This window comes from Panthera onca, chromosome E2, assembly GCF_046562875.1.
Source record: "Panthera onca isolate mPanOnc1 chromosome E2, mPanOnc1 haplotype 2, whole genome shotgun sequence".
NCBI lineage: Eukaryota > Metazoa > Chordata > Mammalia > Carnivora > Felidae > Panthera > Panthera onca.
Window position 1 is genome coordinate 60,093,935 of NC_138353.1, and position 27,936 is coordinate 60,121,870.

General features: G+C 66.9%; 2 protein-coding genes across 2 annotated transcripts in view; both read left to right on the forward strand.

Annotated features, from left to right (window-relative positions):
• The window catches only part of ZNF469 (zinc finger protein 469), a 47,152-nt gene extending 34,762 nt beyond the window's left edge, over positions 1-12,390 (forward strand). Inside the window, exon 3 of the mRNA XM_081791349.1 lies at positions 755-12,390. Within this exon, the coding sequence (XP_081647475.1) occupies positions 838-12,183 (11,346 nt within the window). The 5' untranslated portion in view covers positions 755-837 and the 3' untranslated portion in view covers positions 12,184-12,390. The remainder of the gene's footprint in view (positions 1-754) is intronic.
• A 9,060-nt stretch (positions 12,391-21,450) lies between these two features.
• The window catches only part of ZFPM1 (zinc finger protein, FOG family member 1), a 65,706-nt gene continuing 59,220 nt past the window's right edge, over positions 21,451-27,936 (forward strand). Inside the window, exon 1 of the mRNA XM_081791350.1 lies at positions 21,451-21,865. Within this exon, the coding sequence (XP_081647476.1) occupies positions 21,826-21,865 (40 nt within the window). The 5' untranslated portion in view covers positions 21,451-21,825. The remainder of the gene's footprint in view (positions 21,866-27,936) is intronic.

Consider the following 27,936-nt stretch of genomic DNA (forward strand, 5'->3'; position numbering starts at 1 on the left):
AGTGCCTCTGTGTGCGAGGCCTGGGCCGGGCTGAGTGTCCAGCTCCCTGTCCCCGGGGCCCAGGATCCGCAGAATCAGACAGGCAGGCCACACCAACAGCACACATTCCTCCAGGGGCCTGTTCAGCGTGTGGGCAGCGACCCATGTCGTCTCTGCAGCAGCACCAGCCGGCCGGTGCAGGGAGGCCGAGGGGCTTGCCCGGCCGGGGATGGGGTGTGGGCGCGGTCCTCTACGTGTCGCGCGGGAGCCACGCCCACCCGGGAGACCAGGCAGGCACAACACCCCCTCCTTGGTGGGGTAGTCCCGGGGAGGAGCCTGGACGAGGGCCCCTCCCTCGGGACACAGACCAGCGAGTCCCCAGAGCACGAGGCTTGAGGCTGTCCTGGGCCAGCAGGGCCTCACCTCCTGTCTCCTGCCGCTCTGCTCCCGCTGCGAGGCCCCTCCCCGGGCAGGCGAGGGTGACCCCCCCGCTCCTCCCTGGGCTCTCCCCTGGCCCCAGCTGGGTTCATCTCAGGCCTCTGGGTGCTCATCACCCCCGCTGCTGCCAGGGTCTTCACAGACCCTCTCCCCCACAAAGGGGGCCCTCTCTCAGTCTGGCGGGGACCCGTTCCCTCACCTGTGAAGGGGCCGTTGGAGTGGAGCCCCCCCCACCGAGGGCAAGGGTTTCTGTGCAGCTGCCGGGGTCCCCCCACCCAGCTGCCACAGCCTCCACGGAGCCCCCAAGCCCCCCCCTCACCCTGCGCTGTCTTTGCAGGGCCCGTTCAGGACCATGAGAGCAGTCTTCTCCAGGGCCCCCCTCGGACCGCCACGTCCTCCCAGCGCCCAGACGGAGGGGCCATGCCGGGGGAGCAGCCCCGCAGAGCACCGCCCGCAGCCATGACCCGAGACCTGCAGCCCTGCCCGGTGGCCGGTGGCACGGAGGGCCCCTCCCGGCCCCCCGGTGAGGACGGTGTCCCAGCCAGCAGGACTGCCAAGGCCACAGGCTGCGGGGCCCAGGCTGGGGAGCCTCCAGAGACCCAGAAGTGGCAGGCCAGGGAGGTGGAGCCCAAGGCCCCACTCCCGAGAGCCCCGTCCCTGGGCAGCCTCCCCGGGGAGGGCGGCGGCCCCCGGGCCCCTCCAGGGAGGAGCCGCGCACAGGCCAGCAGGGCGGACGGCAGCCCCCAGCAGCTCTACACGGGGACCATCTCCGGCTCACGGGCCAGACCCACCCCGGACCAGACTCCCGAGGGCCCGCTGGGCAAGGACCCCGGGGCCCCAGAGGCGGAGGCCCCAGCTGCTACAAAAGAGCTGAGTTCCCAAAGGTGCTTCCAGGAGACCCCCTCCAGCTTTACCTCCACCAACTATACCTCACCGAACGCCACCTCCGGGCCCCCGCCCCTCAGGGCCCCCCCGGGCAGCGGCACCAGCCCCCACAGGCCAGCCTCCTACTCGGAGCTCCCGGCCGGCGGGGCGGACGCCTGGCCTCCCACTGTCGACAACAGCTTACCAGGTGCTAGATTCGGGGTCCCTTCTGCCAAGCCAGAGCCTTTTCCTGAAGGGGACGGCCCCGGGGTGGCCTCCTTCCAGTACCCCTTCCCGGCTCTGCGTGGGGCCGGCCCAAAACCCTTCCCCGAGGGCACGTCCGGGCCCGAGTTCGCGGAGAGCGCTCTAGCGTTCGTCTTCCGTCAGCCCCGGGGGGCGTGGCTGGAGGAGGCAGTGGGCACGGGCAAGGCCTACCCCCTGCCCACCCAGCCCGCTCCGCAACCCCCTCCCTGCTACCCGGGCCAGCCCGGCCTCGACGCCCCCGGTGACCTCGGCTGTGCTCCCTCACAACCTGGTGCTGCTCACCCGGCCCCCGGCCCCTTCTCGGAGAGCACAGCCACCTTTCCGGACAGTTTGCACAAGAGCCTGACCAAAGCGCTCCCTGAGAGACCGCCTTCGGCCCACGAGGGGCTGGGGAGCCCCAGGGGGCCACCAAACTCTTTGCCACAGAGGCACTTTCCCGGGCAGGCCTACGGGAGCCCCGGAGCCGGCGGAGTGAGCTCCAGCCCAGGGTCTCTGGACGCGGAGCTGGCCGCCCCGGGGCCACTGCCCACCAGACTGCCCCAGCTGTGGGACCCTGCTGCAGCCCCTTACCCCGCACCTCCCCTGGGTCCCCCGGCCTCGGCCAGGAATGCATTCTTTGAAGGCCAGCCCAGCCTAGGCCAGCGCCTCGGCCTCCCCCAGAGTCCCCCTCTGCCCTGGCCCCAGGTGCTCCCAACCGCCGGGCCCAGCCCCCACCGAGTGGAGGTGCTGAGCCGGCTGCCTTTCCCCCCAGGGGCCCCGGAGTGGCAGGGGGGCGGCCAGGGAGCCCTGGGCGCCGCTGCGGGCAAGACGCCCGGGCCGGGGGAGAACTTGGCAGTCCTGAGAAACAGCCCGAGCCGGCACGGTGGCGGCTCCCCCGGACTGTTCGCCTACAATGGGCTGAAGGAGCCCGGAGCCCAGCCCCTGTTCTTCGGGGTGGCCCAGGCCCAGGCCTCAGCCCGCACGACGCCCGGCCTGCCCCCTCCCAGGGCGGTGGGCGCCTCTCCCTGCCAGTCCCCGCTGCCCTCGCCTGCCACCAACACGGCCAGCAGCAGTTCCTGTTCGTCGCTGTCCCCGCTGCCCAGCAGCCCGGCCAACCCCAGCCCGGAGGAGAGCCAGCTCCCGGGCCCGCTCGGGCCCCCCGCCTTCTTCCACCCGCCCCCTCGTGCCCAGGAGACCAGCAGCCCCCACACCGTCCCCATTCACTACCAGCCGGAGCCCCTCCGAGCCTTCCCCTTCCCCACAGAGGGGCTGGGGGCCGAGGGCTCCTTCAAATGCCTGGAGGAGGCGCCGTTCCCCGGCGCAGGCCCCGAGGGGGGCAGCGGGGGGCTGGAGGGCTTCCCCCGGGAGCCACCCCCCTACCCCGCCCACCACTTCCCCCTCAGCAGCGCCAGCCTGGACCAGCTGGACGTCCTGCTCACCTGTAGGCAGTGTGACCAGAACTACGGCAGCCTGGCCGCCTTCCTGGGGCACCGGCAGTTCTGCAGCGTGCTGCTGGCCAGGGCCAAGGACGGCCACCAGCAGCCCCCGGGGCCCCCCGCCACCCCCAGAGCCCCAGCCAGCGGGAGCCCCGGCCTGCTCGGCCACACCAAGACGGCCCCCTTCCTAGCCAGCGGGGACGTCCGGCCCGACAGCAAAGATGACCCCCTGAGGACCAGTTTCCTGCCCGGCCTGGCCGCCGCCCCCTTCCCGCTCCCTGCAGTGGGCCTGGACCCGGAGGACGATGCCAAGCTGGACAGCCTCATCACCGAGGCACTCAACGGCCTGGGATACCAGTCGGACAACCCCGAGATCGACAGCAGCTTCATCGACGTCTTTGCTGACGAGGAGCCTTCTGGCCCCAGAGGTCCCGGGGCTGGGCACCCCCCCAGGACCAGGGTGGGGACGACGCCAGAGAGTAAAGCCCAGACCCCGCTCCCAGCCGGGGCCACCCCACCGGAGCCCCCGGGCCCCCGGCCAGGCAACGGGAGCCACCCGGCCCGCAGCAGGCCCCAAACCCGCTCCCTGGGCCCAGCGCCTTCGGACACAGGTGGAGCTGGCCCGGCCGGCCGGCACCGGAGAGGGAAGCGGTTTAAGTTGTTCCAGAAAGGGCTGGACACATCAGGCACCGCCAAGAGCCGCAAGGGCCCCAGAGCCACGCGCCCGAGGCCGAGGAGGAGAGGCCACGGGGCCGAACCGTCCCTGCCCCGCCTCCGGGACCTCAGAACCCAGGCCGCGGAGAGCCAGGGCCATCCTGCCAGACAGGCCCTGCCCGTGGAGACCAGGAGCTCCCAGCGCCTCCGGCGCTCCCCGGGGAAGGACTGCAGGAGGAGGCGGCTGCGGGGCGGTACCTGGAGCAAGGAGCTCATCCACAAGATCGTCCTGCAGAAGAACAAGCACCCCAGGGGGCAGGGGCAGGGCGGGCACTGCCCCCCAGCGTCCTCGGGGCCGGCACCCAGCAGCGCCCACGTCGGGCCCCAAGAGCTCGCGTGCGCCTCGGAGTCCGAGGAGGAGGACGGCTCGCGGCCGCCGGGCTCCCGCTTCAGAGGCCGGCCCCGCCACGGCTGTCGGCGGTGGCGCCGAGGCGCCAGGCACAGGGAGGTGGCTGGGACCCCGGGCCCCAAGGAGGATCCAGGGCGGCAGAAACCCAGGAAGGTGGCGAGGCAGGAAGCCGCAAAGGACAGGGGCTGCCGGAGCCCAGGCCCCGAGCAGGGAGGCCCCGGGCACCTACTGCAGTCTCCTGCCGGCACCAAGGCCCCAGAGGAGACCCGTCCAGCGCCGGACATCCCCCAAGACGCCAAGAGCCCTGAAACCGCCGAGAGGCTGCCCCCGGACGCCACGAAAGGTCCCGGGGAGGTTGCAAGCTCGTCTCCAGCCCCCTGTGCGGGAGGAAGCCCCCGCCCCCCAGCCCCAGAGCGGCCGGAACCCGGCAGAGAGGACGCCCGGGCGTGCCGTGGGAGCTCGCCAGCAGCAGGTGCGGGCGGTCTGCCGGGCACTGCCCGGTGCACGGAGCCGCCCGTCTCCCGGGACAGAGAGGACCCCCCTGCCTACCCCCCGGGACCACTGCTGGTGCCTGTCGCTAACACCACCGACCCCGCCTACCTTGAACCTGGAGTCCTGTTTTTGAAGACCCCCGATCTTGGCTGCGACTCCGCTCCTTTTAACGGAGACTCCGTGGGGGTTCCATTTGCCAAAAAGAGACCCCAGCCCTACGGCAGCCCCCCCGGCAAATTGTTCCTTGGACCCAAAGACCTGCCTGGCTGTTTCCAAGAAGACCTGTACTCCAAGCCCTTAGCTTCAGGCGCTCTGCCTGCCGGCGACATGCACCTTCCTCAGGAGGCTGTGGACACCGGTTCCCTCGAGCCAGAACCACCCAGGAATCCAACCTACACGATCCGAGTGGGCCCGGGCAGGGCCGATTCGCCGCCGTTGACCTTGGAGTCCACACCCCTCTTCTCGGGGCTGCCTGTGGACAGATTTGAGCCGCCAATCTACAGCAGCCTGTCCGGAAGTGGACACACACGCCCCTCCCTGGTGTGTGCCACCCCTCCACCAAGGAAACCCCAGTTAGAGCCGCCATACTCCCCGTTTCTGCCCGACAAGGGCTGGTCCCTGCTGGAGGAGACCCCCGTGCTGGCCAGCCATATGGGTCACCTTCCTGACCTCTTGGGGGAGAAGGCATTCAGCGGGAAGTGCCCCGGTGAAGGGACAGAGGCTGCCAGCCCCCCGCCTCTGCCCGGCAAGATCAGCGAATGTGGCGTCACTTTTATGGGCAACCTGTCTGAAGACGAACTTGAAATCAAAAGACTGGTCGCCGAGCTGGAAAGTCAGCTGCAGAGTAAAGGCGCACACGAGACCCCCGAGCTGCTGTGTGCGGCTGGGCACTCGGGCAGGACGCACGCGGGCACCGGGGCCCCTCTGCCCTCCCACCGGGCCGCCTCGCCCTCCAGGGACACCTTCTCCAAGCCCGAGGCCGAGCTCACCGGTCTTGGGGAATCGAGTGCAGGCCCAGAAGGGGCAGGAGCAGCAGCGGCCGCCGCGGAAAGGATGCTAAGGATCGAGCGTGAGGAGTGGCCCTCATCCCGCACGGGAGAAGCCGCCCTTTCCCCTGCTGCGCGTGCGGACGTGGCATCCGGGGCTCCTGTGAGCCTCAGTGGGGCCGACCACAGCTTCCAAGCAGTGCAGAGAGCCAGAGTCTCCGACACAGGCCCCCCAACGGCAGAAGGGGACTGTGGGCTCCACCCGGAAGTCTCTCTGTCCGGCTCTAGAGGGCCATTCAAACCTCCACTGGACGGGAGGAGCTTAGCAAAGCACAGCCCGAACTGTGAGCCTTTTCTTCCCAAAAATAACGGGGCCACCGGGATGCACCAGAGCGAAACCCTGCTGTGCCTTCCCTGCACACAGGTGCAAGGGCCCTGCCTAGAGCCCCCCAAGCTGGAAGCATTTTGGGGCGCCACCCCATCCTGTGGTGACAGTCACAGAGACGCTCCCAAGGGATACTCTGGAAGCAGAGCAGGCTGGCCAGAAGGAGCAGGCCTCCCCCTCCCTGGGGTGGGGGACCCAGGCCTTAAGGCTAACGAGGAGTTCGTACCCGTGGGGGCCTCCCCAAGTCCTGCCTGTGTGCCCAACACCAGCCCTGGCAGGAGGCCCCAGGACCCAGCCACAAGCCCCCTGCGTCAACTCCAGCTCCTGGTGGCCAGAGCAGCTGGGAAGGAGGAGGATGCCCTGGGCTCACAGGGGCCCCCACCCACTGACACCCAGAGCCCTCAGTGCAGTGACCCCTCAGATCTGGAAGGGGACAGTGTGCAGGGGGGGAACATGGCCTGCAGCCCCACCCAGGACGTCCCAGGGGAGGTACCGATGGCAGCCATCCCTGCGGTGGCCGGATGTCAGTTGGGGCCCGAGGCTGATGGACATCCGGACTCACTCGGCCAGGCTGAGAAGCCCGAGGGCCAAGGCAGAACAAGCGGACTGCAGCCAGATAACCGGGGGAGCCTGGTGGGGCCGGACAACCTCTCCACAGTCAACGCCAATCCTGTAGCTGCCCTGGCCAGGCCGGCCAGGGGCGCAGACCAGCTAGGGGGACAGCCCCAGGGAAATGGGGCGGTCTTGGGCCTTGGAAAAGAGGCATGGGCCACCCCAAGCCCCGCCTCCTCTGATGCAGAGTCTTTGGTAGCAGCCCACGCCCAAACTGGGCCGGGGGCCAGGACCTCAGAGGAGGCAGCCAGCCCAGCACCCCCTGTAGGGGACCAGTTGCCCTTGCCCACTCCCGTAGCCACCCCCATGCCCTCTGGCCCAGAACACCTGCCCCAGAAAGACCCGCCTTCAGGTAAGCAGAGGGGGCTGCTCCTGGCACGTCCATCCTGCAGGGATCCCCCCAGCCTGCGGCCCCCACCAGCCTCTTCTCCTGCCGGGGCACCTCCACGAAGGACAGCCTGCACCCCAGCCGCCACAGATGCTGGGGCCGGGCGAGCACCAGCAGTGCCCCCATCTTTGAGGACAAGCCCCTGTGGCTTCAAGGAAAGCCTGGCTCACCAGCCCCTCCTGGGGGACCAGAGCCCCCCAGAAGACCCTCCCTTGGGCCAGCCTGGCTTCATCGGTATCTTCACTCCCGCCCAGGGGGAGGACCACCCTGAAGGCAGCACATCAGGACCTCTAGAGGATTCCAGAAAAGAGAAGCCAAGGAGATCTCCTGCCTCGGCCACCCCTCCTCCCCCAGTGAGGACCATGTCCCCGAGAGTGACCATGAAAGTCACTGCCCTTCCCGACACTCCCGCCCCAGATGACTGGTCAGACTGCCCCTGCAGGCGGGCCACACCCCACACCAGCCCCAATGGGATGCCCACGGGACCCCCCTCCTTGGAACCCCCAGGCGACAGCGAAGGCCAGGGTGTCACCTCTCTGCCCGCTGACCCTTCCACATGGGGGGCCACTGGGCCAGATTCCTGTGCCTGCCAGGAAGGCGAGGCGGGGGCCAGCTGCTCTGCTGTGACGGCATCTGGAGCTGGCAGTGGGGGGCCCCCAGCGACCCGCCCCTCCACAGAGCTCCACCAGGACAGAATCCCATCTCCCGGCTGCACAGCCAGTGACTCCAGACCCAGCTCCCCCCAGAGCCTCAAAAATGTTCACCGTACACCCCGGAGGGACCCCCTCAGCCCCCAGGGCACCAGACCGAAGCCTCGTGGCTTTAAAAAGAAGCCTGTGTCCACAGAAAATGGCCACTGGAGGGACCGAGCCCCCGGCAAGCGGCCCGTGACCTGTGAAGTATGTGCAGCCTCCTTCCGCTCCGGGCCAGGCCTGAGCCGCCACAGAGCCAGGAAGCACGGGCCGCGCAGGGCTGCTGCCTCCCAGCCGGCCCCCCCGGCCCCGCCTGCTCCCCAGCCCCAGGCATGCCAGCCCCCCGGGAAGAAAAGCCGCAGGGCACCCGGGAAGGAGAAACTGAGGCAGGCACTGAGCGGCCCCAGCCACGTTCTCGGGCCGCCTCCCGACCAGGGTGCCGAGGCTTATGCAGAGGCATCGGGTCCCCAGATGTCCCAGGGACCTGGCGGGGAGGGGTTCAGCGTTCTGGGAGCACCAGGCTGCACCCCTAGCCGGGAACCACACCCCCCAGGCCTGGACGAACCAGGAGTGCACGTGAGGCCTACAGAGCCCAGGAAACAGGACCGGCCGGTAAAGGACGAACCCTGTCCCAAGCAGACAGAGAAAGGGGGAGGCCAAAGGCGGGGCAGAGTGCCCACGGACGTCCCCAGCAAGCCAGAGAAGACATCACGGGAAAAGGCGAGGAAGCCCAGAGCAAGAAGGTTCCGGGAGGGGAGTGGTCCTCCAGTCTCTCCTGGTGTCGTTACGGACAAATTCTGCTGGGACCCATCCGCTGCCGTTGCCAGTTCCCCGGGGCTTCCGGGCAGCCAAGAACCTGACACCGACGCCCCCTGGCCCCGGGTGATGGAGAGCGTGGAGGGCACAGAGGAGGAGACGCCAGCACGGAAGTCACCCCAGGATTGCACGGCCCGCCCAGGGGGGATGGAGGGGGGGCCTCCTGGGAACGGGTCGGGGGGACAGAGGACGGCCTTGGCAAGGGGGTGCTGGGGACCCAGGGAGACCAGGACGTCAGATCTCTACAAAGAGTCATCGTGGGCAGCCAGGTCTGAGCCCACAGGGGACAGCACAGCAGCTGAGGGCGGGGCGAGGCAAGGCGTTGGGGAGGGGCGTGAGCCCCCCTCGGGTCCCCCAGGCCGTCCTGAGACCTGTACCCCTGCCGATGGCACCAGCAGCAGCTGCCCCCAGGGCCCCTTGCTCAACCCGAAAGCGCAGGCCAGGCTCCAGGAACATGAGGGCGCTGCCCCTGCAGCCCCCAGCCCCGGCCTCGGGGACCCTCTGAGCGTGTTTGATGACGAGGCCTCCTTTTCTCGGCTCTTCCCTCTGGGCGGCCGCCTGACTCGGAAGAAGAACCCCCACGTCTACGGGAAGCGTTGTAGACAGCCAAAGACCCCGCCGGCACTGGAGCCCCGCGGCGAGGCGGGGGGTGGCGTCCCGCTGGCCTCCTCCCACCCGCCCACAGACCTCAGCGACTCGGGCTCGCTCTGCCTGTCACACGAGGACCCGTGGGGTGACGAGGCCACGGGTCTGCCGGAGTCCTTCCTCCTGGAGGGCTTCCTGAGCAGCAAGGTGCCTGGCATTGACCCCTGGGCCCCCAGCCCCAGCCTGTGGGCCCTGGAGCCTGACCCCGAGGCGGACCTGGCGGAGGGCGTGCCCCACGGCCGCGCCGAGGACCACCCATCCGAGAACATTCCCGAGCTGCACATGGTCCCAGCGGCTTGGCGAGACCTGGAGCTGCGGGGCCCCGCCGAAGAGATGGCCTCTTCTCTAGGCGGCGCGAGCCCGGAGCCCCCGGACCTGGAGCGAGAACACTATGACGGCGAGCTTCCCGGGAACGCCCTAGATCTTGAGATGCTCAGCGCCAAACTGGAGGTGCAAGATCTGTGCTTCCTGGGGCCCCGTGAAGACCCCGCGGGCGACCCCGGCACCAGCTTCTCGGGCTCCCGGGGGCCGCAGAGCAAAAGGGCAGAGGGTGCGGCTGCGGCAGGAGGGGCGCCAGGCAGGGAGCGGCACGCCAAGGCCAGGAGGGCGTCCTACAAGTGCAAGGTGTGTTTCCAGCGCTTCCGCGGCCTGGGCGGGCTGGACCTGCACAAGCTGGCCCACAGCCCCTCGCCGCCGCCCACCTGCTACATGTGCGTGGAGCGCAGGTTCCGCTCGCGGGACCTGCTGCGCCAGCACCTGCAGGAGAAGCACGTGCAGGGCAAGGCGGGGCGCTGGGCCTGCGGCATGTGCCTGAGGGAGGTCGCCGACGTCTGGATGTACAACGAGCACCTGCGGGAGCACGCCCTGCGGTTCGCCCGCAAGGGGCAGGCGCGGAGGTCTCTGGGGGACTGGGAGGGGGACGGCACCGTCACCCGCTTCCTGGGCAGCATCATGGGACAGGCGTCCGGGCCCGGCGGGGGCAAGCGCTCCGTTGGCAAGGCACGGGGCGACCCCGCGGGGGCGTCGGGGCAGCCGACCGGGGCGGGGAAAGAATTCCGGAGGGAGAGGGCGAAACCCAAGGTTCCCGCCAGCCATTCCGACCAAGATGGCACCGCGGCCCCAGCCGGGGCTTTGGCGGACCGCGGCCCTCTGAGCGGCTCCGCCGAGACGTCCCCCAGCCTGTCCCCTGCCCCCTGCCCCCACAGCGAGCCCCTCCTCCGCGCCGTGTCCGTGCACGTGCACGAGGGCTGCAAAGACCCCTCCCGAGACTGCCACCACTGCGGGAAGCGCTTCCCCAAGCCCTTCAAGCTGCAGCGCCACCTGGCGGTGCACAGCCCTCAGCGCGTCTACCTGTGCCCCCAGTGCCCGCGGGTCTACGGCGAGCCCCGCGAGCTGCGCGCGCACCTGGCCGGGGCGCACGGGGCGAGGGAGGAGCCCGAGCTGCAGCACACGCCGCTCTACGCCTGCGAGCTCTGCGCCGACGTCACGCACATCAGCAAGCGGTCCTTCGTCTGCAGCTCCTGCAACTACACCTTCGCCAAGAAGGAGCAGTTCGACCGGCACATGGACAAACACCTACGGAAGGGGCAGCAGCCCTTTACGTTCCGCGGCGTGCGGAGACCCGGCGCCCCCACGCAGAAGGCCCCGGCGCGCGAGGGCGCCCTGCCCAGCAAACGGCGCAAGGTGGCCCCGCCCAGCAGCCCTCCGGGGCCCGGCGGCGCCGACAGGCCTCTGTCCTGGGGCAGCCGCCCCACCCGGAGCGAGGGGTCGCTCCCAGCCCTGCCGCAGCCCTGCCCAGAGGCGGCTCCTGGCACCACCAGGGGGCAGCCCAGGACCCCAGAGAGGCCTGTAGACCCTGTGGGCCACCCGGTCACAGGGGGCGATCTGCCCTCTGACCTCCGGGAGCTCCTGCCCCCGGCCCTGTCCCCTTTCCCGGCCGCCTCCGCAGAGGGCAAAGATGGCCACAAGCCGGACGGAGCCGCGGAGAGCTCCGAGGATGAGGCTTCTCCAGGCGGCCCCGGGCCTCTTCTCCAGCAGGCTCTCCCTCTGGGGGGGTCTTTGCCCCGGCCAGGGGCCAGAGGCCAAGATGGAGAGGAAAAGAGGGCTGCCGGCCCATTCTCAGGGAGAGGCAGGGCCCCCGGGGCCTCCGGCAAATGTGCCCCTGAAGACGGCCCGGAAGCCCCCTCCCTGCTCCCAAAGGAGAAGCAGGTGCCCACAAGCCCCATGCTGCCTGAGGCAGGTCCAGGGAGCCCCTCCCACAAAGGCAGTGCCATCAAGGCTTTGGGCTGCCGGAGTTTGTCAAAGGACAGATCGGTTTTGCCCAACCCCAGCAAAGCTCCCAGGTTCCCGGGGCAACCAAAGAAGGCTGTGGCCAGTCCGACAGCCCGAGAGCTAGCCCATGGCACTGAGGACAGGCCGAAGCCCACCGCCGCCAAAGCCAAGCCGAGCCCCAGCTCCCAGGGAGTGGGGAGCCCACGGCACAGCACCAAGACGGCAGGGGGCAGCCGGCCCCAGCCGGCCAGCGGGCAGCTCCAGAGTGAGACAGCCACCACCCCAGCCAAGCCCAACTGCCCGGGCCAGGGCCCCGCCCCAGACAAGCATCCCCCTCGAGCCCCAGCCAAGGGCTCTCCCAAGGGGCCAAAGGAGGCCGGTGACCAGGGGCCCCGGGGGAGCCTGGGCCCCAGGGAGGATGGGACGGTCAGTGAGAAGAAGAGGAAGGGCCGGGCCCCAGGGCCAGCCAGGAGTGAAAGTGTGAGGAGCCTGGGGAGAGCCCACTTGGTCCCTGACAAGCCCCCCCGGGCCCCCCGGAAGCAGGCGACACCCAGCCGTGTGCTCCCCACCAAGGCCAGGCCCGGTAGCCAGAAGGGCACGATGCCACCCCAGCCCTCAGAGCAACAGCGGCAGGCGGGGCCCGGCCACACCCACGGGGACTGCAGGCGCCCCAAGGAGGGGCAGGGCAAGGCCTGTGCCCAGGGGAGACCCCTGCACAGGCCCCCCAAGAGGGACAGAGCTGTCCACGGTGCTGAACCTGCCAACCCCCGTGCCTGCCGGACTGCCGAGTCCCAGAATGACCTCCTCAGCCAGCTCTTTGGGCAGAGACTAACCAGCTTCAAGATCCCTCTAAAGAAAGACCCTCCAGAGTAATTTATAGACACGAGTGAGTACCTGGCAGCAGGGCTTGGAACAACCCAGCAAGTGGGGGCTCCCGTGTATGCTGACAAGCCTCAGTGCTTGAAGGGTGTTGGGTGGGTGGCCACGTGTTAATCCACCTGACTTATGCAGATGCTCAGAGGGCTGAGACTGTGATGCTCTGAGCAGGGCCTGGGGGGGGGGGGGGGGGAACAGCAGTCCCTTTCTAGGTAGAAGGTGAGAGTGAGGGCCGGGCCAGCTGCAGCCCCTTTGAGACCACACCAATCTTTTCTCGGCACCAAGAACTTGAAGAGGAAGCAGTGCCCTGTCCTGTGTGTCCCACTGTCAAGGCACAGCACGCCACAGACGCTTCGTCGGAAGGTTTTCACAGGGTCCTCCCGCATGCCATCCAGCAGGGAAGTGAGCTGAGGCAGCCTCGGTCAGGTGGCTCCCCTCAGTCTCGTTGCTGCTGTTGCTGGAAATGCTTAGAAGCCACATTCCAGGGCAGGGCTCTCCCCCCTGGGAGAGCTGTTCGTGAGCCAGCAGGCTGCCGGAGCACGCCAGGTTTCTCTGACTACAGAGTGGTGCTGGCCACTGTCTCCACTGCGCCTTGACCCCTGGGGACTGGGTTCCCATCTGGAAGGTGGAGAAAGCTGCTCACCAGCCAGTTCCTGCCGGCTCTCCCTCCCCAAACGCCCTGCCTCTGCGCCTGCCCTTTCTAGAGCCTTCCTCCCACAAGGAGCTCTCCGCTGCAAGTATCAGCAATGTTACTCTGAATTTCTGGTGCTATTTCATGTCGTAATGTGAATTCAGGCTTCCTTGGTGTGTTTCACCTGGGGGAATGGGCGGGGACACCGGCTGGCGGGGGGGGGGGGGGGCACGGGGCACTGCACCAAGGCCCACCAGCACCAGCGGCCCCAACAAGTATTTCACTGGCTCCCCAGGCCGCCGGCAGGCTCCAGCCCCATGGTCACGGTCGGAGAGCAGCCAGGTGGGACGCTCAGGGCCGGGGTGTGGTGTCGCTGCCCGGTCAGGGAGGCGTCTCATGCACTGACAGGACCCAGGGGTTGGCGCGCGTGTCGTGTTTATGGAATCGTGTCTTCAAAGGGGGCAGGAGGGCAGGAGAGGCCTCCTTCTGTTCTTGGGCATCTCTGAGGTTCGTGGTTTGTGTTCTGTTTTTCCTTTTTTACCTGGGGTGCAATGTGTGTCAAAGTTTTTATTTTGATATTTTGAAAGAGACCAAATTGGGCCCACATTGCCTTTCTAGAAGGTGCTGTGTGCCACTCAGAATGCCTTTAGTGTTGACGAATAACACGGCAACTCTGAGGTTGTACTGTGCAGACCTCTGCACTCATGCTGTTAAATATATCCTCACTGTTTTCACGGAAAGCCTCTGGCTGTGCTGTCTGTCCTCCCGCCAGCCCCTGCCTCGGTGGCTTTAGCTGCCACTTCTGTCCTGTCACCAGGATTGTGTGGCCCTGCAGAGCCGCCCCCCCCCCCCCCCACACACACACACACACACAGCTCAGCGATCCCACCAGCTTCTCCGGCTTGTTAACATGGCATTTAGCAGCGTTTCCGAAGCTTCACTGCTGGGGGCCTCGGGGATCAGAGCAGGAGAGATAAAGTGTCGGGAAGTAATTAGCACAGCTCAGTTTAGGGGACCCGGGAAGGTAGCAAAGGTAGTACAAAGGGTCAAAGCCGGAGACACCAGCCCACCGCAGACTCAGACCCCGGGGCCCACCATGTCCCGAGGACAACCGTCAAAGAGCCCAGTGTCCAGGACAAGTGCCCGGAGAGCAGGCCGGGCCGTCCAGAGTCAAGCACCCGTCCTCGTCCTGCCCCCGATGGCCGTCTGGGCTGGGGCGCGAGGAGGCACTCAGAGCAACACCCAACAGTGTGTGCAGGGAGAGGAGGGGGAGCCTCAGGGAGGGAGGCCCACACATGAGGCCGTAAGTGGGGTCTCCGCGCTTCTGCCCAAGCCCACGGGGGCCCCCACCCACCCACGTTCACCTTCCTCGGCCAGGAGCACTCTTCCCAGGGGCTCCCCCTCAGGACAAGCCCCTCCCGTCCGTGCACCCCCAGCCCTGGGCAGGCTGTCTCTAGGGTCTCAGGGAAGGGGCCCCTCACGTTTACACGCCTACTGTGTGCTGGGAAATGAGCCACATGCAGCCCCTGCTTTGGGGGCCTCTAGACAGATTCTGTCATGAGTCGGGGGCTTTGGTCTCCTTGGGGATCTCTGTAGCAGGGCCTCAGGTGGGGGACACAAGGGGGCACGGGGTTGGGGTGGAGTGAGTCTGAGTTATGTTTGAGAACGGCCATCTGGTGATTGGGGGATCCAGACCCCTGGGGCCCCTGTTCAACTCCTGACACCTGGGACAGCCGGGGACCAGGAGCGGCCGGCTCGCTGGGAACCCGGCGGGAAATCGTAGGCCCCAGCACAGGCCCCAACCCCGATTCCAAGTCAGATGCGCACGCCGCCGGCTGGCCAGCAGGTGGCAGCATCGGCCCAGCTGGGCTGCTGGGGGGGGGGGGGGGGATGAGCCGCCAGCCCTCCTCTCGCAAAAAAAAGCGCCCTGCAGTCGCTGAGGGGCTCAGAGACACACATTTACTGCACAGCTCCTCCCACCTCACCCCGACCAGCTGCGTCCAGTGTGGGAGGCCTGCCCTTCAAGACGCCTCTGGGCAGGCTCCCCGAAGCGCTGTGGGAGCCCTGGGAGTGGGCCGCACAAACACAGGAGAGGGTTGGGGCGGGAGCAGCCCCTGCACAGGCCCCGCTCAGGGGCCACAGCTCCCTGAGGCCCCGGGGAAGTGGCCACTTCGGCCCTGGGCCCCGAGGGCCTGGCTCGTCCCTTCTGGGAAACCAGCGTGCCTGCTCACCCCGTGGCCTCAGGGTCCCTCCGGGAGCCGCCCCAAGGCAGGCAGGGTGGGCGGCTGGGAGAGCCCATGTCAGCAGCAAGATCACATAAGTGGCTGCATTGTTCAGTTGCATTCTGCCCTGGGCCCAAAGCCTGACCCCACCGACCCCTCAGCCCCACCAGCCCAGGGACAGGGCAGGACTGCTGGTTCCTGGGGCCGGGTGAGGGGTGCAGGTGTGGGACAGGGCGGGCAAGCACGTGGACGGCCGGAGGGAGGGAAGCAGGAGGTAGGAGCAGGCATGCCGGCCCCGACCCCCGTAAAGGGCCAGGCTTCCCACGGCACATCCGCTCAGGGGAACCCCCAGACAATATTATTTAACGTGGGCTTTCCTAAGCTCCCGGGGCCGCAGATGCTTGAGAGAGTCCCATCCCCCGGGAAAGTATAGACGGCCACGCGCACACAGTGGAAAGACTCCGGGTTAAGAGGGACCCACGGAGACAGTCTCAGAGGAGCAAACAGCCACCAGGGAAGAGTTGAGTCCTCATACCCTGGGGTGCTCACCAGCACTGGGGCTCCTGAGGCACCCCCATACGGGATGGGACTTGGGGGTCCCTGGGCCCTGCCTTGTCACCCGCGATTGTGCTCGTGTGGGCTGTGGAGGTCCAGCCCCGAGGCCGCATCCCTCCGGCCCCCATCTCCCCACCCAGTGCAGTGTGTAGGCAGTAGGCCCCAGGGCCTGCTGCTGTGGGATGGTAATCCCTCTGGGCTCTCTCTCCTTCCTGGCCACTCTGGGCCTGGGCACCCAAGGCCACGACCCCTTTCCCACAGGGCAGTGCCTCCCTCACTGACCACACAGTGTGGCCTGTGGGCAGCAGCTCAAGGCCACTGGCCTCCTCCCTGGAGCCCCCAGGCGGGAAGGGGGGCAGGACGGGACTTCCCGAGGCCCGGGGTTTGGCCAGGCTTGAACAAGCTGCACCCCGTTTCGGGGCCCCGGGGAAGAGGGCAGTGAGCTCTGCCACGTGGGGTGAGCACCAGGGGGCAGCAGGGCTCTGGCTGGAGCAGGAAACCTCAGGTTTGCCGCCATCCCCTCCAGACCTCGGCTCTCCTGGCCACCAAATGGGCACAATAATCACCAAAAGCTTCTCCGGCCCCAACATTCGGAGGCTCCCTCCGAGGGCTCAGGACTGTGGCCTGCTGGACGCAGCCGGGGCTCCCGGGCTCTGCCTGGACCCTCTCCCCACAGCCATCCTCCGGCTGCCCCCTCCCCTCCCTCAGCCCTTTACCCTGATAACACTTCCTCTTTGTCCACCATCCGTGGACCGTGGTAGCCGACCCTGCGTGGCCACGGTCGCCCTCCTGCCAGACTCCAACCACGCATGTGTTGTTCACACTTAGACCTGCAGTGCCTCAAGTAGGGGCTCCCTACGTGTTTGGGGTGGGAAGGAGGGAGGAAGGGTGCAGGGCAGAAGGGAGGGGAGGAAGAAGTGGAGAAGGAGAAAGGAAGGAAGGAGGCAGATGAGAACATGAGCATTTCCTAGCTGATGATATGACCACGTGACCCCAACTCTCGGAGATTGGGAAATATCCAGATAATGTCTCCTGTCGGCGCCCAGCACTGCCTGGCCGGGTCAGGGGGCCACACTTGGGCAGCCGCGTGAAAGGGGGGCCCTCAGTAGCACTCGAGGACCCTTCGCGGACCAGAGCCTTCGTGTCCCGGGACATCACAGATGCCGGTTTCACAGAGGACCACCAAGGCCGGGAGGAGAACCTCGTCTGGCGTGGACCCCGGCCAGCTCTCTCTCCCCCAGACATCCCAGGGGGTGAGCAGTGCAGATCAGATGGGGTCCCGTTTCCAAGGCCAGAGCCACCCCCCACACTGCCACGATGCGGGCAACAGAGGCAGCGGCCTGCCCCAGGGTGGCCCAGGCAGCGCCGTCCGGCCCTCCCCCGCCCCTCCCCCGGGCGGCCTCCCGATTCCTAACTTAATTTATTTTGACATCCTCGAAGCCGTTTGACCTCCTTACAGAGTCACGTGGTGCTTAAAACTCATTATCCCCCCATTGCAACAGGAAGTTAATTAAACCCTTCACAGAGCTGGTGTTGATGAATGTCAACGTGGGCCCCGCCGGCTGCCGGCAGCTCCAGGACCTCTGGCGGACCCGTGGCGGGGCGGGGGGCGGGGAGCGAGCAAGGCCCGGCCCAGGCAGGGGCCACAAATGGAGCCTGGGTCCCCCTTCCTCCAACGCAGCCACCAGCGGCCACTCTGGAACAGCGTGTGTGGGTTCCCTAGGGAGGAAGCTGGCTCAGCCGCTTACCTGTTGCACGGCCTCGGGCAAGTGGCTTCACTTCTCTGAGCCTCAGTTTACTCTTCTGGCAAATGGGAATTCTAACGGTCCCTCCTTCAGAAAGCTGTCACGAGCAGGCTGTGCGCTGACCCGTGTGTCACTCCTGTCCCTGCTGGTGTCAGACGATGGGGCTCCAGGTGCCACAGAAGAGAGGCCGGGCCCTGCCAGCTGGAACAGAGAGGAGGGCGTCACCTTGTCGGGGAGAGGTTAGGGGCTTCCCTGAGGGAGGGTGCCCCCGGCAGCAGGAACAGCTTGTGCGAGGGCCCCGGGGCCACAGGACACCTGGACCCCCACCAAGGAGGTTCAGAAAAAGAAGGTAGAACGGGGAAAGGGCAGAACCTGAGATTATCACAGATGGCTTCTGGGAAGGTCCCGCTGGCTTCAGTCTGCAGGGGGGGCAGCGGTGGCCGTGGGGACCAGCGGGGTAGCGATGGCAGTGGTGACGGGTGGTAGGGGCCCGAAGCAGGGTGGGGTGATGGCACTGTATCGGGGTGCATCTCAGAGCTGTAAGGAGGTGAAATCGCAGACACTGGGAGGCAGTAACACAGAAAGGGGGCCCCCTCTGGCCTGGCCTCCTGACGCACCCCCAGTCTGCTCTAGCCCCGAGCTTGCCCCAACCTCTACACCTGTTCTTTCCTTAGCTGAGGAAGCCCTTTTCCCATCACTCTTTCCTGAGCATCCTCTTCCTCCTTCAAGGGTCACCTTAAGTTTCTAGAACATTCTGTGGCTCCCTTGGTCATAGCCCGAAAACCAGTGCAGGGCCTGGTACGTGGAAGCTCCTTCCCCACCCCCAGCAGCTGCCCAGCCTGGGGCAGCCCTCCTCGTGGGGAGGCGGCACGGAACATGGCCACAGACAGCCAGCCCACAGTGCGATCAAGGCCAGAGGAGCCCCGAGGGGTCACACCCCCACCCCCACCTACGTAGGAGGAAACCAAGGACCCGACTGATTAAGGACCGGGTCAGGGTCACACCCTCCAAAATGGCAGAGGTGGAACTTGGACCCAGTTCTCCCTGCTCCCAGGCCAGGGTTAAGAACTTGGGCTCTGGAGTACGGCTGCCTGGGGTTACATCATCTGAGCCACAGGACCGCTCGGACCCTCAGTGTCTTCCTCACCCCCACGACAGCCCACCCGGTGCTTGAAAGCAGGTCTTATGTATTCCAGGCCCAGCCCTGCCAGTTTCTGCCAGGGCGACCTGACGTCCTAACCTCCAGAGCACAGCGCCAGTGTGTCGTGAGAGAATACAAACCAGCCAAGAGTAGGGCTCACAAAGGTGGGGCGGACGGTGGTGATGACATCGCCCTTAGAGCAGGCACCCAGGTCAAAGCCATGCCCAGGAGGCCTCCAGGGAGTCTTGGGACCCCAGCAGGCAGCCGCCAGAAAGCTCAGATCCAGTGAGCCGGGACAACCAGGCAGCCCAGCTCCACATCGGGCATCGACAGCCCTGCACTCCGGCTGAACACAGCCCTGTCTTCTCCACCAATGGCGACGTGAGCCCTGGCCATCCGTGCGGACTTGCAGGGGCAGGTGGAGACAGGTGCACAAGGGGCAGTCCGTGGGGAATGGAGGCGGCCGGGTGGGCTTAGCCTGGACACCCTCAGCAACCCCGCACTGCTCCTCCTCTCTCACCTGATCAGGGCCCCCTGCAAAGCCACGCGTCGATGTCACCTTCTCCAGACAGCCACCCTGGATTCCCCAGGCTCCTACTGTGAACTCACACAGGCCTTCCTCTGACAGCATTTCTGGTTCCTCTTTCCTCAGCATGTGGCCATTATCGACCGACTTCCCCTGAGGGTGTGGGACCTGCGCAGGCGAGGTCCTATGGCATCGCCACTGGTCCCCGCGGGCTGCAGACTGTCTCCCCGTCTCCGTACGGTGGGGTAATGACCTCCCCCTCCCCCCCACAGGACGGCAGGAAGGAGCAAGGTATAGAAGGAAGGTGCTGGGGAAACAGCTCTGGCCTGGGGCAGGACTGTCATGGCCTCATGGGCACGTGCGCTTGGTTTAATGCTCTAATTTGGCTGCCCTGAGATTCCTAACTTTTAAACAAGAAGCTCTACGTGTTCACGCATACCCCAAAATGGTAGTCGGTCCTAGTCAGCGGGCTCTGTTTCTGACCCACCTCTGCCTCTAAGTCACTGGGAAATTCGGACGTGTCCTTCCTCTCGGGGGCCTCGGGTTTTTAAACTGCATATGAGGAACAAGCAGCGAAGCGCTGCCTGTCTCCCCTGCACCCCAAATCCCACTGACCGGTCCCGCCCTCTTTCTTCCACTGACCTTCGCAATCTTCCACCACACACACCTCCAGCCGTCGCAGCAGCGCCAGCCCGGGGCTTGGGGCCTCAAGGCCAGCCCTGGTGCCAGCCCGCAGCCCCGCTTCTAGGAAGCCCCCTCCCGCCCCACCCCCAGGTCCCCACCCTGTAAAGAGGCCCTCCTTTGGGGATGATGGCAAGGCCCACGGAAAGCTCGCACCGGTGGGAGCCCTGAGCGAACGAGCCAACCGTGGGCCCCCCCCCGCAGAGAGGGTCCAAGCACCAGGCCGCTGCAGGAAGGCTGCACCCACTGGCCCAGGGCGGGGAGCGGGAAGAGCTGGTGAGCCGTGTCTCTTGGCCTTCTGGCCTCAGTGTGCCCATCTGTCCAGTGGTGGACATGTGGTCCCGGGGGGGACCTCAGCCTCCAGACTGCGAGGCTGCCCAGCAGCCACTCTCCTGCCCAGAGGCCCCTGGAGAGCAGTGGTGGTGCCAGAGAGAGTGCCCAGGCCCCAGGGGCAGCCCTTCTCTTCCATGGGCCAGGGGCATAGATAACAGGAGTGTCTCACAGGCAGAGCACACGGCACAAGGCCAGCCTCTGCAGGTGACCGTTGTGATAATCATCTGGACAGGCACCCAGGTGTCTTCTTTGCAAAGGTCTTCTGGTCAGCCCCTGGGCCCTGCTCTCCCCCCTATTTCTTCTGAATGAAGGGCCCAGGGAGCAGGTACCAAATGCAGGCCGAGAATATTAAAAGAACACAATTCAGCTTGGGGACACAGCTCTTAATGCTCTGGGACTTGAGCTGCACCGGAAAAGGGGGTGGGGGGTGGGGGCCTCTGGGATCCCATGAACATATCCCCAAAGACATGAGAGTCGGTCTCCATTTCCAGGGCTAGAACACACAGTACTGACTCTGTCCCAGGCCGGGAGGGGACGCAGGTGCCGGCTCAGCCCACGGAGGGGCCTCCTCCCCGGCCCCTCAGCAGGGGCTCCCTGGGGAGGAGCGGGCTGCTGCAGGGGGAGCAGGGACAGACGGCCGGCTTCCACACCCTCCCGGATTTACAATCAGACCGGAGCCCAGGGGAGGAGGGCCCGGAGGTCCCCACACTTCATCTGGACGGCGGACCCCAGGGATGCTTCTTCCACCGCAGGCTCAGACGGAAGCCCCCACCCGGCCACAGCGGACTCCACACCCCAAATCTGGCTCAAGACACAGTGGGGCGTCGAGGCCTAGGGCTTCCTGACCGGGCCCTTGCTGCCCGCACCCCTCAGGCGGGGGGCGGGGCGAGTCGTCGAGCCCAGGGGTCCTGGGCGGGGCCGGGGGGCTGGGGGCGGAGCCACGGGAAACCTGGGGCGGAGCGAGGGGGCGAGGAGAGCCGGGTCGGGCCGGGCTTGGGGGGAGGAGCTAGGCCCTAGGGGCGTGTCCAGAGAGGCCCGAAGCTCGGCCTGACGCGGAGCCGCGGGGCGGCGGGACCGAAAGGTCGCTGAATCAGAGCCAGGCCTGGGGACAAAGCTGCGGGACTGAAGGAGGAGCTAAGGAAGCCAGAGGTCCACCCGGGGGCGGGGCCAGGTGGGGCGGGGCCGGCGCGGCGGGGGCGGGGCCGGCTGGACCGCAGGGAACCAGGATCCGCCCAGGGGAGGGGCCGGCGCGGCGGAGGCGGGGCCGTGGCGGCGGAGGCGGGGCCGTGGCGGCGGGGGCGGGGCCGGGCTGCAGGGAATTTGGATCCGCCCGGGGAAGGGGCTGGCGCGGCGGGGGGCGGAGCCGGCGCGGCGGGGGCGGGGCCGGAGGCGAGGCGCCGGGGACGCGCAGGCCCCGCCCCCGCCGCGCCGGCCCGCCCGCCCGCCGGGAGCGCCCCGGCCGAGGCCGCCCGGTTCGCCGCGCGCTGCCCGCAGGTTCCATTGAGAAAAGCCGAGCGGCGGCGGCGGCGGCGGCGGCGGCGGCGTCTGCGCGGGAGCCGAGGAGCTGGCAACAGTCCGCCGCCCGCCGCCCCCGGCGGTCGGCGCGCCCGCAGCGCAGGGCCTTGCCTCCGGCCTCCGCAGCGGCTCCGGGCCGGGCGCGGCGGGCTGGGGCGCGGGCCGGGACGGCCGCGGAGCCCGGGGGCCGGGGGCATGAGCCGCCCCGCGGCCCCGCCGCGCCCCCGCCGCCCGCCGCCGCCCGCCAGGGGCTAGAGGCGGCCGCCGGGAGGGCGCGCGGCGCCGGAGACATGTCCAGGAGGAAACAGAGCAACCCCCGGCAGATCAAGCGTGAGTCAAACTTTGCCCGCCGGCCCCCGACCCCCGCCGGCCCCCGCCGGCCCGCCCCCACACGCCCGGCCCGGCTCTGCCCGCGACCTTCACCCCGCGCCGCGCCCCCCGCGCTGTGCGCCCCGCGCGCGGTAATCTAATCGCCGGCGGGCCGGGCCCCCGCGTCTCGTTTCAGGGACCGGGGGTCGGGCCGGGAGGAGCGTCCGCCCGGAGGGCCGCGAGCGGGGCGGCTGGGGGCGCGGCCAGCTCGCGTCCTGCCCCTCCCCCGCATCCCTGAGATGGTGCGGCGATAAGGCGGCCCCGATCTGGGCTCAGATAAAGTTTAAAATATTCCATTCTGCAAGTCCCATCCTGATAAGATCGCTCTGTCGGGACGGGCTGAAATTGTGATCTTATCTCGCCGCGCGGTTGACTCTCCCAGGCTTTGTATCTAGAGGGAGAAACAGGGAGACCTGGGAGGGAGAGGGGGCACCCGGGCCGCGAGGAAATGCATGGCTGAGTGGTGGAGACCGGCCCGCTCCCACCACCTCTTCTGCTGGCCCTAGAGCCGCGTGGCTGGGGATGGGGGGCCGGTGCAGCCACCGCAGCCCGTGCGCTCGGTTCCAGCCGCGTAGACCCCCACGCCCTGTCGCTGGGGTCTCGAACTCGACCCTTCCCTGCCCAGGGACAGCCTCCTGGAGGTCCGACCTTACTCTCTGTCCCGGCCAATGCCGCACGTGCAGCAAGCAGGCAACCCCCCCCCCCCCACACACACACACGCACCCCGCTCATCCGAGGGGGCTCTCCTACTACCCCAAGTCAGGAAAGGGGGGCTTCCAGAGACTAGGCCCCAGGTCACCGTCGCCTCCGCTTGCGTCCCATGTTTCTCGCCCATCCTGCCCGCGGTCCGCTCCCCAGGGGCACGGCGCGGTCTAAGTCCTTACTGCCAAAGCCCCGTGGTAAAAGCAGCGCCGCGCGCTCTGGGCCACTCGCAAGGAGCGAGAGCGTGAGCACACAGGAAGCGCCGCTCCCCACCTCACGCCAAGAACTTCGCGCCTTCGCTGCCAGGGCCTGGGCACGAGATTTCCTCCGGGGGTCGCGTCTCCCAGGCCAGATGGGAAGCGAAGAGGGGGGCCCAGCCCTCTGCCCAGCCTCAGGCGCCCAGGCATGCCACTCTGTCCACATGACCACGGCCACCTGGTTCCCGTGTGCGCGCGCCTGGGGAAGTGTCCACCCCTCAGGTCCTAGAAAGGGGCCACGCAAGCATAAATCTGGGTTCCCGTAACCCACTCCCCCAGTGTGCAAGCGGGACCTGTTTTCTGAAAGTCGCCTTCTATCAAGTCGACTTAAGTATTAAAACCACCCACGGGTCCCCGATCTGCGCTGATTCTCTGGTTTCTTTTTCCCCTCCTCCCCTGTGCGCCTCTGTTGGGTCTGTTCTCGTGTGTGCGTGTGTGTATGTGTTTCAGCGTGATGAGAAATACAGATAGCGCGGGCAGGAGATCTCAGGCTGGGAACCGATCGACAGCGCCGATAAGGCCTCGAGCAGGGCGAGCGCCGGGGCCCAGCTGGGTCGGCCAAGGGTGCGCCTTGGGGACTGGGACCGCATCGGGCGCGCAGGCGGGCCCCCCCCCCCCCCCCGTCCGCCGCTCACCCTCCGCGCGGCCAGGATCCGTGCAGGAGTGGGGGCACAGCAGGCGGGCTGGGCACCCTCCCTGCAGACCCCCCGCAGCCCCCACCCCGGGCGCCTCCTCCCTCTGGCAGATCTTGGCGAGTTAAGATGCGAGCGCTGATTGTCACCAAGCGGCGGCGCCCGCCCGCCCGCTCGCCCTCTGCCCGCGGCTGTGCGTGCGGCCCTCGCAGCTGTGCGCCCGCCGCGCTGGCCTCACCTGAGACCAGGCCGCGGGTGTGGAGGGGGAGGGGACCGGGCGCTGCGCGCCACCGCCCCCCGCGCCCTCACCAAGCCGGGGCGCAGCTGCCCGCGCCTCTGTGCGCCTTTTGTTCCGCGAGGAGATAGATGTGCCGCGCTGATAAGGCGCGCAACCGATGGCGGCGGTGATAGGCGCTTCCAGTTATTAACTTCAAACGTGGGAGCGGGGGGAGGGCGAGGCAGGAGCGCGGCCTTGGCCGGCCAGATGGCCGAGACGATAGGCTGGGGCCGAGCTGGCTGGAAGCGAGGGGCAGAGCCCAGCTCGGGACCCCCGGCCCGCCGAGCTGTCCTCCCGCCCCGGTCGATGTGAGCTCCGATAAGCGCAGGGCCGGCCGGCCGGATGGCGATCGCCAAGAGCGATAAGAGGCCTTATCTATGGCCACCAGGCCCAGCCGGGTTCGAGGCAACCACGGCGAGGGGGGGGGGGGGGTCTCGGCTGGGAGAGCGGCCCCGCCCAGAGCCGGGGCAGGGGGAGAGGGCGTCTGCTGCGGGTCGTCTGGGCGAGTTTTCTTCCCAAACATACTTAATTGCCAAGAAGTCGATCCTCCCCTGCGGGTGGTACAGTCCGTCAAAATGAAAGGAAAATGACTCTCGCTGGCCCGGAGCTCCGGGGCCCGGGGGGGGGGGGGGGGGGGGGGGGGGGGGGCACCCGGGCACCCCGCCCGATTCCTATCAGATGGTGTGAGATAGCCAGAGGTGGGGTTTATCACCTCCAGGAGGGAGCGTGTTTTCCTCTCCACCGCGTTAGGGTTGCTGTGCGTTCCTGGCAAGTTTTAGATGTAGCCTGCTTGGAGTTTTATTGAAAAACACCGAGGTGGTTTCCATGGCCCAGGCTGTTTGCGGTGGGGGCAGGCCAGTGCGCTGGCGGTCTTTCTGAGCAGCCCCCCCTTGATTCAGCAGGTTTATTGAGCACTTGCTGTATGTGTGCACTGGGTCCCAGCCCTGTCTTAGGTGTGGGTGGGGGGTGGGGGGTGGGCGTAAAGTAACAGGTACAGTCAGACACGTCCCAGAAGGGGGTACCTTCATCGAGGTCAGGAATAGGCCAGCCACAGAGGTGCCTCCAAGGGACAGTGGGCTGGCCTCAGTTTCTGAGCTCTGAAAAACGGGATGATTCCTGGCTGTTGGGGGGAGGGGGGGGAGAAGGGCTCGGAGGCACAGGACCCCAGGGAAGGGATGCCTGTGTGAGGAGGTGAGAATGAGATAAGAAGGGTGGGGCCAGGCCTCGGTTTCCCCTCTCTTGAAAAATACAGACGGGAACAAGCCCCCATGTCCGACTGGTGATGTCACTGCAGTGGGAGGGCCCTCAGGGACCACGGTCCTAGATACCAAGTGGAAACCCAGGCCAGCCAGGTGAGGGGCCTCCAGCGGAAGCTGGGGACTTGCCCCGTCTGCCCCGGCCCCAGCGGCCACTCTGTCTCCTGTGAGGGTGTTTTCACACATGCTTGGAGTTTGATTAAAGTTTTATTGGTGGCCACAGGATGACTAATTCACTCCGTGCTTCAGACTCACCCTCCGCTCTCTCCAGCAGCTCGACACCCACCTGTGGGGCCGCCAGTGCCTTCTGGTGAGGGCCGGTTCCGGGGGGGGCCTGGCTCGGGCCCAGTAGGGGGAGGGGGTGGTCTCCCCTGGAGTTTCCGTCGGCATGGGAGGATGGCACACACACAACATTGCACACCGTCCTCCCAGCTACGGGAGGCCCCTGGGAGCCTGCCTGGCTCGCAGGGGCCACCCTGCAAGGCCGCACCTCACTGGGAGGCACCTGGGAGGCGGGGCACCTGCTGGTCCTGGTGCACGGCCACCGTGGGCAGTTCACTTCCACGGCCTCCATGTCCCCTCTCTGAAAGACAGGTGTGACAGTGCCTACCCTCCAGTTGTCAACAGGGACGTAAGTCCTGTCCTCCACTGGCCTCGGCCCCCTCCTCAGAGCCCTGGGGGCACGGGGACCCATCTGTGGTGAGCCGAGGGGATGAAGGGCTGAGACGGCCAGGAGGGCTTTGCTCATGGGCCCCCAGCCCCTAACCCAGACTTGAAAGGGCCTGGTGGTCCCTGGGGGCCAGCCATCACCCCTGAGGTTGGGTTCCCCCTGGCTCCAGATGGCTTAGTTTTCCTGCTGTCCTGGGCCTCAGGGAAAACGAGCAGTTCATTCCTGCATTGGACGGTGATAATCATATTGGCTAATACTTAGCTTACTCTGTGCCTGGCCACACGTTACCTTAAAAGAGGTCCTGTTCTTGTCAGCTTTACATCTGAGGACACTGAGCACAGATTGCTTAAGTTTCTCGCCCAAAACAATGGCGGAGCCAGAGTTGGGGTGCAGGCAGCCTGGCCCCAAGCTCCAAACCAGCCTGCCTGTGAGCATCACGCTGCTTTCCTCTTGCCGCTGTCCCCAGGCTTGTCCGGGTTCAGTCTCCACACCTGTGAAATGGGCCTTTGGGAGGGGAGGCACGCCGGGGTCCCTCGCCAGCCTAGCCCTTGCCACATCTCCCGGGGCTTCCTTCCTGAGACCCTACTGCGCAGGGGTGGCCCCTGAGGAGACTTCAGCCAGCCCTGCCTGGGGGCCTGAGCTCTGGCCGAGTCCTGCCTGCCCAGCCAGCCCCTCCCTGGAGGTCACTGGGAGCCCAGCGTGGCACCAGCCCCGCCAGGGATTTAAATGGGTCAGTTGGGGAAGAAAGGAGGAGGGAATGTGATGCCATTAATTGTACCCCTTATCTCCTGTTTCTATGCCAACCAGACGTTCCTGGGGCTTGACGGACTCGTGAATAATACTCCCAGCCGGCCTATCTGCCATCGACGGGCCTCCTCCTGGAGGCAGCTGGTGCCCACTGATTGGTATCGCCAGGCCCAGAGACCCAGGCCTGGGCTCCTGCCCCCCCCACCCCCCCCCCCCAGCCACCGTACCCCTGGAGCTGCCCCAGGGCCTCCGCTCCCATTTCACAGAGGGGGAAACTGAGGCCACAACCAGCTGTGCTCACTGAGCCTTGTCTACCACTCCCCACTCAACAGGAGTCGGGGGTGGGGGGCAGTGCCTGCAGAGGGAGTTGGCCTCCACATGTACCTCCTGGCCGCCTGTGGGCCTCGGTGTCCTCAGCCGTCACAGAGGGAGGCACCCGGCCCATAGGTAAGGGCTTAGCTACCGTCAGGTTGCACTTCGTGTGTTCCTATGAGAAGGAGAGTCTCTGCGTGGGGACTGGGGGTGGCAGCTCCCAAGGCAGCCCCTCACCAGGGCCTGTGTGTCAGCTGAGGGGCTGGCTTCTTTCAGTCGCTTCTGGCCCCGGTGCCTTTGCACGGACAGCTCAGATCTCTGCTGCCCAGGAGGAGGGACTGGGTCTGTCCTGTCCCCACATAGTGGGCTTTCCAGAACTCTGTCAGATAAATGACCTAATGGAGACATGGCATGAAATGGAGTGGGACTGTAAGCAAGGCCTGCCCGAGTGAGCCTCGGTCTACCCATCTGTAAAACGGGGATGATGACATTGCCGGCCCCCGAGCACAGCCATGAGAATCCGGGGGAGACTCGTGTCGTCTGAGATGGTGCCACTCTCGCGTCACCTCCGCACAGCTCCCCCGCTGAGTGGCCTAGGCGAGTGTCTCTCTCGTTCCCAGTCCTGCGATTCTCATCTGTAGAATGGGTGTGACGCCGTCCCAGCTCTCGTGGCTGTGCCCGGGCTCAAGCAGGGCTGGGCTACCGTGGGTGCTTGATGACAGCGGCACTCGGGGGGCACCTAGGCTGTTTGTTGCTGGATGACCTGTTGCCATCACCGGCCCCTGGCTGCTCAGGGGCCACTAGGCAGGCTGTGGAGAGGCCCTTCCCTCCGGGACCTCAGGGCTTCCGTCCCCACCGTGTCCCCACACCAGGAGCAGAGGCTTTATGCTCTAGGCCTGGGCTGGCCTCAGGGCACCGGGCAGAAGGCCAGCCCTCATCACCCGAGTGGGAGGCCACTGCTTGGCCTTGAGTCCTGGCCTCACCGTGACCCTGTGGGCAAATGACTTCTCTCAGCCTCAGTTTCCACTTTTGAAGCAAGAGCTCAAGAACGTACCTCCTTCCTCGGGCCTTTACGTGAGGTCTGTGAGGTCTCAAAAGCAAACTGTAAAGTGCTGTCTCAAGGTCATGTCCTCAGTGGATGTGGCAGGCCTGGGAGCTGCTGGTTGCATTACTGAGATT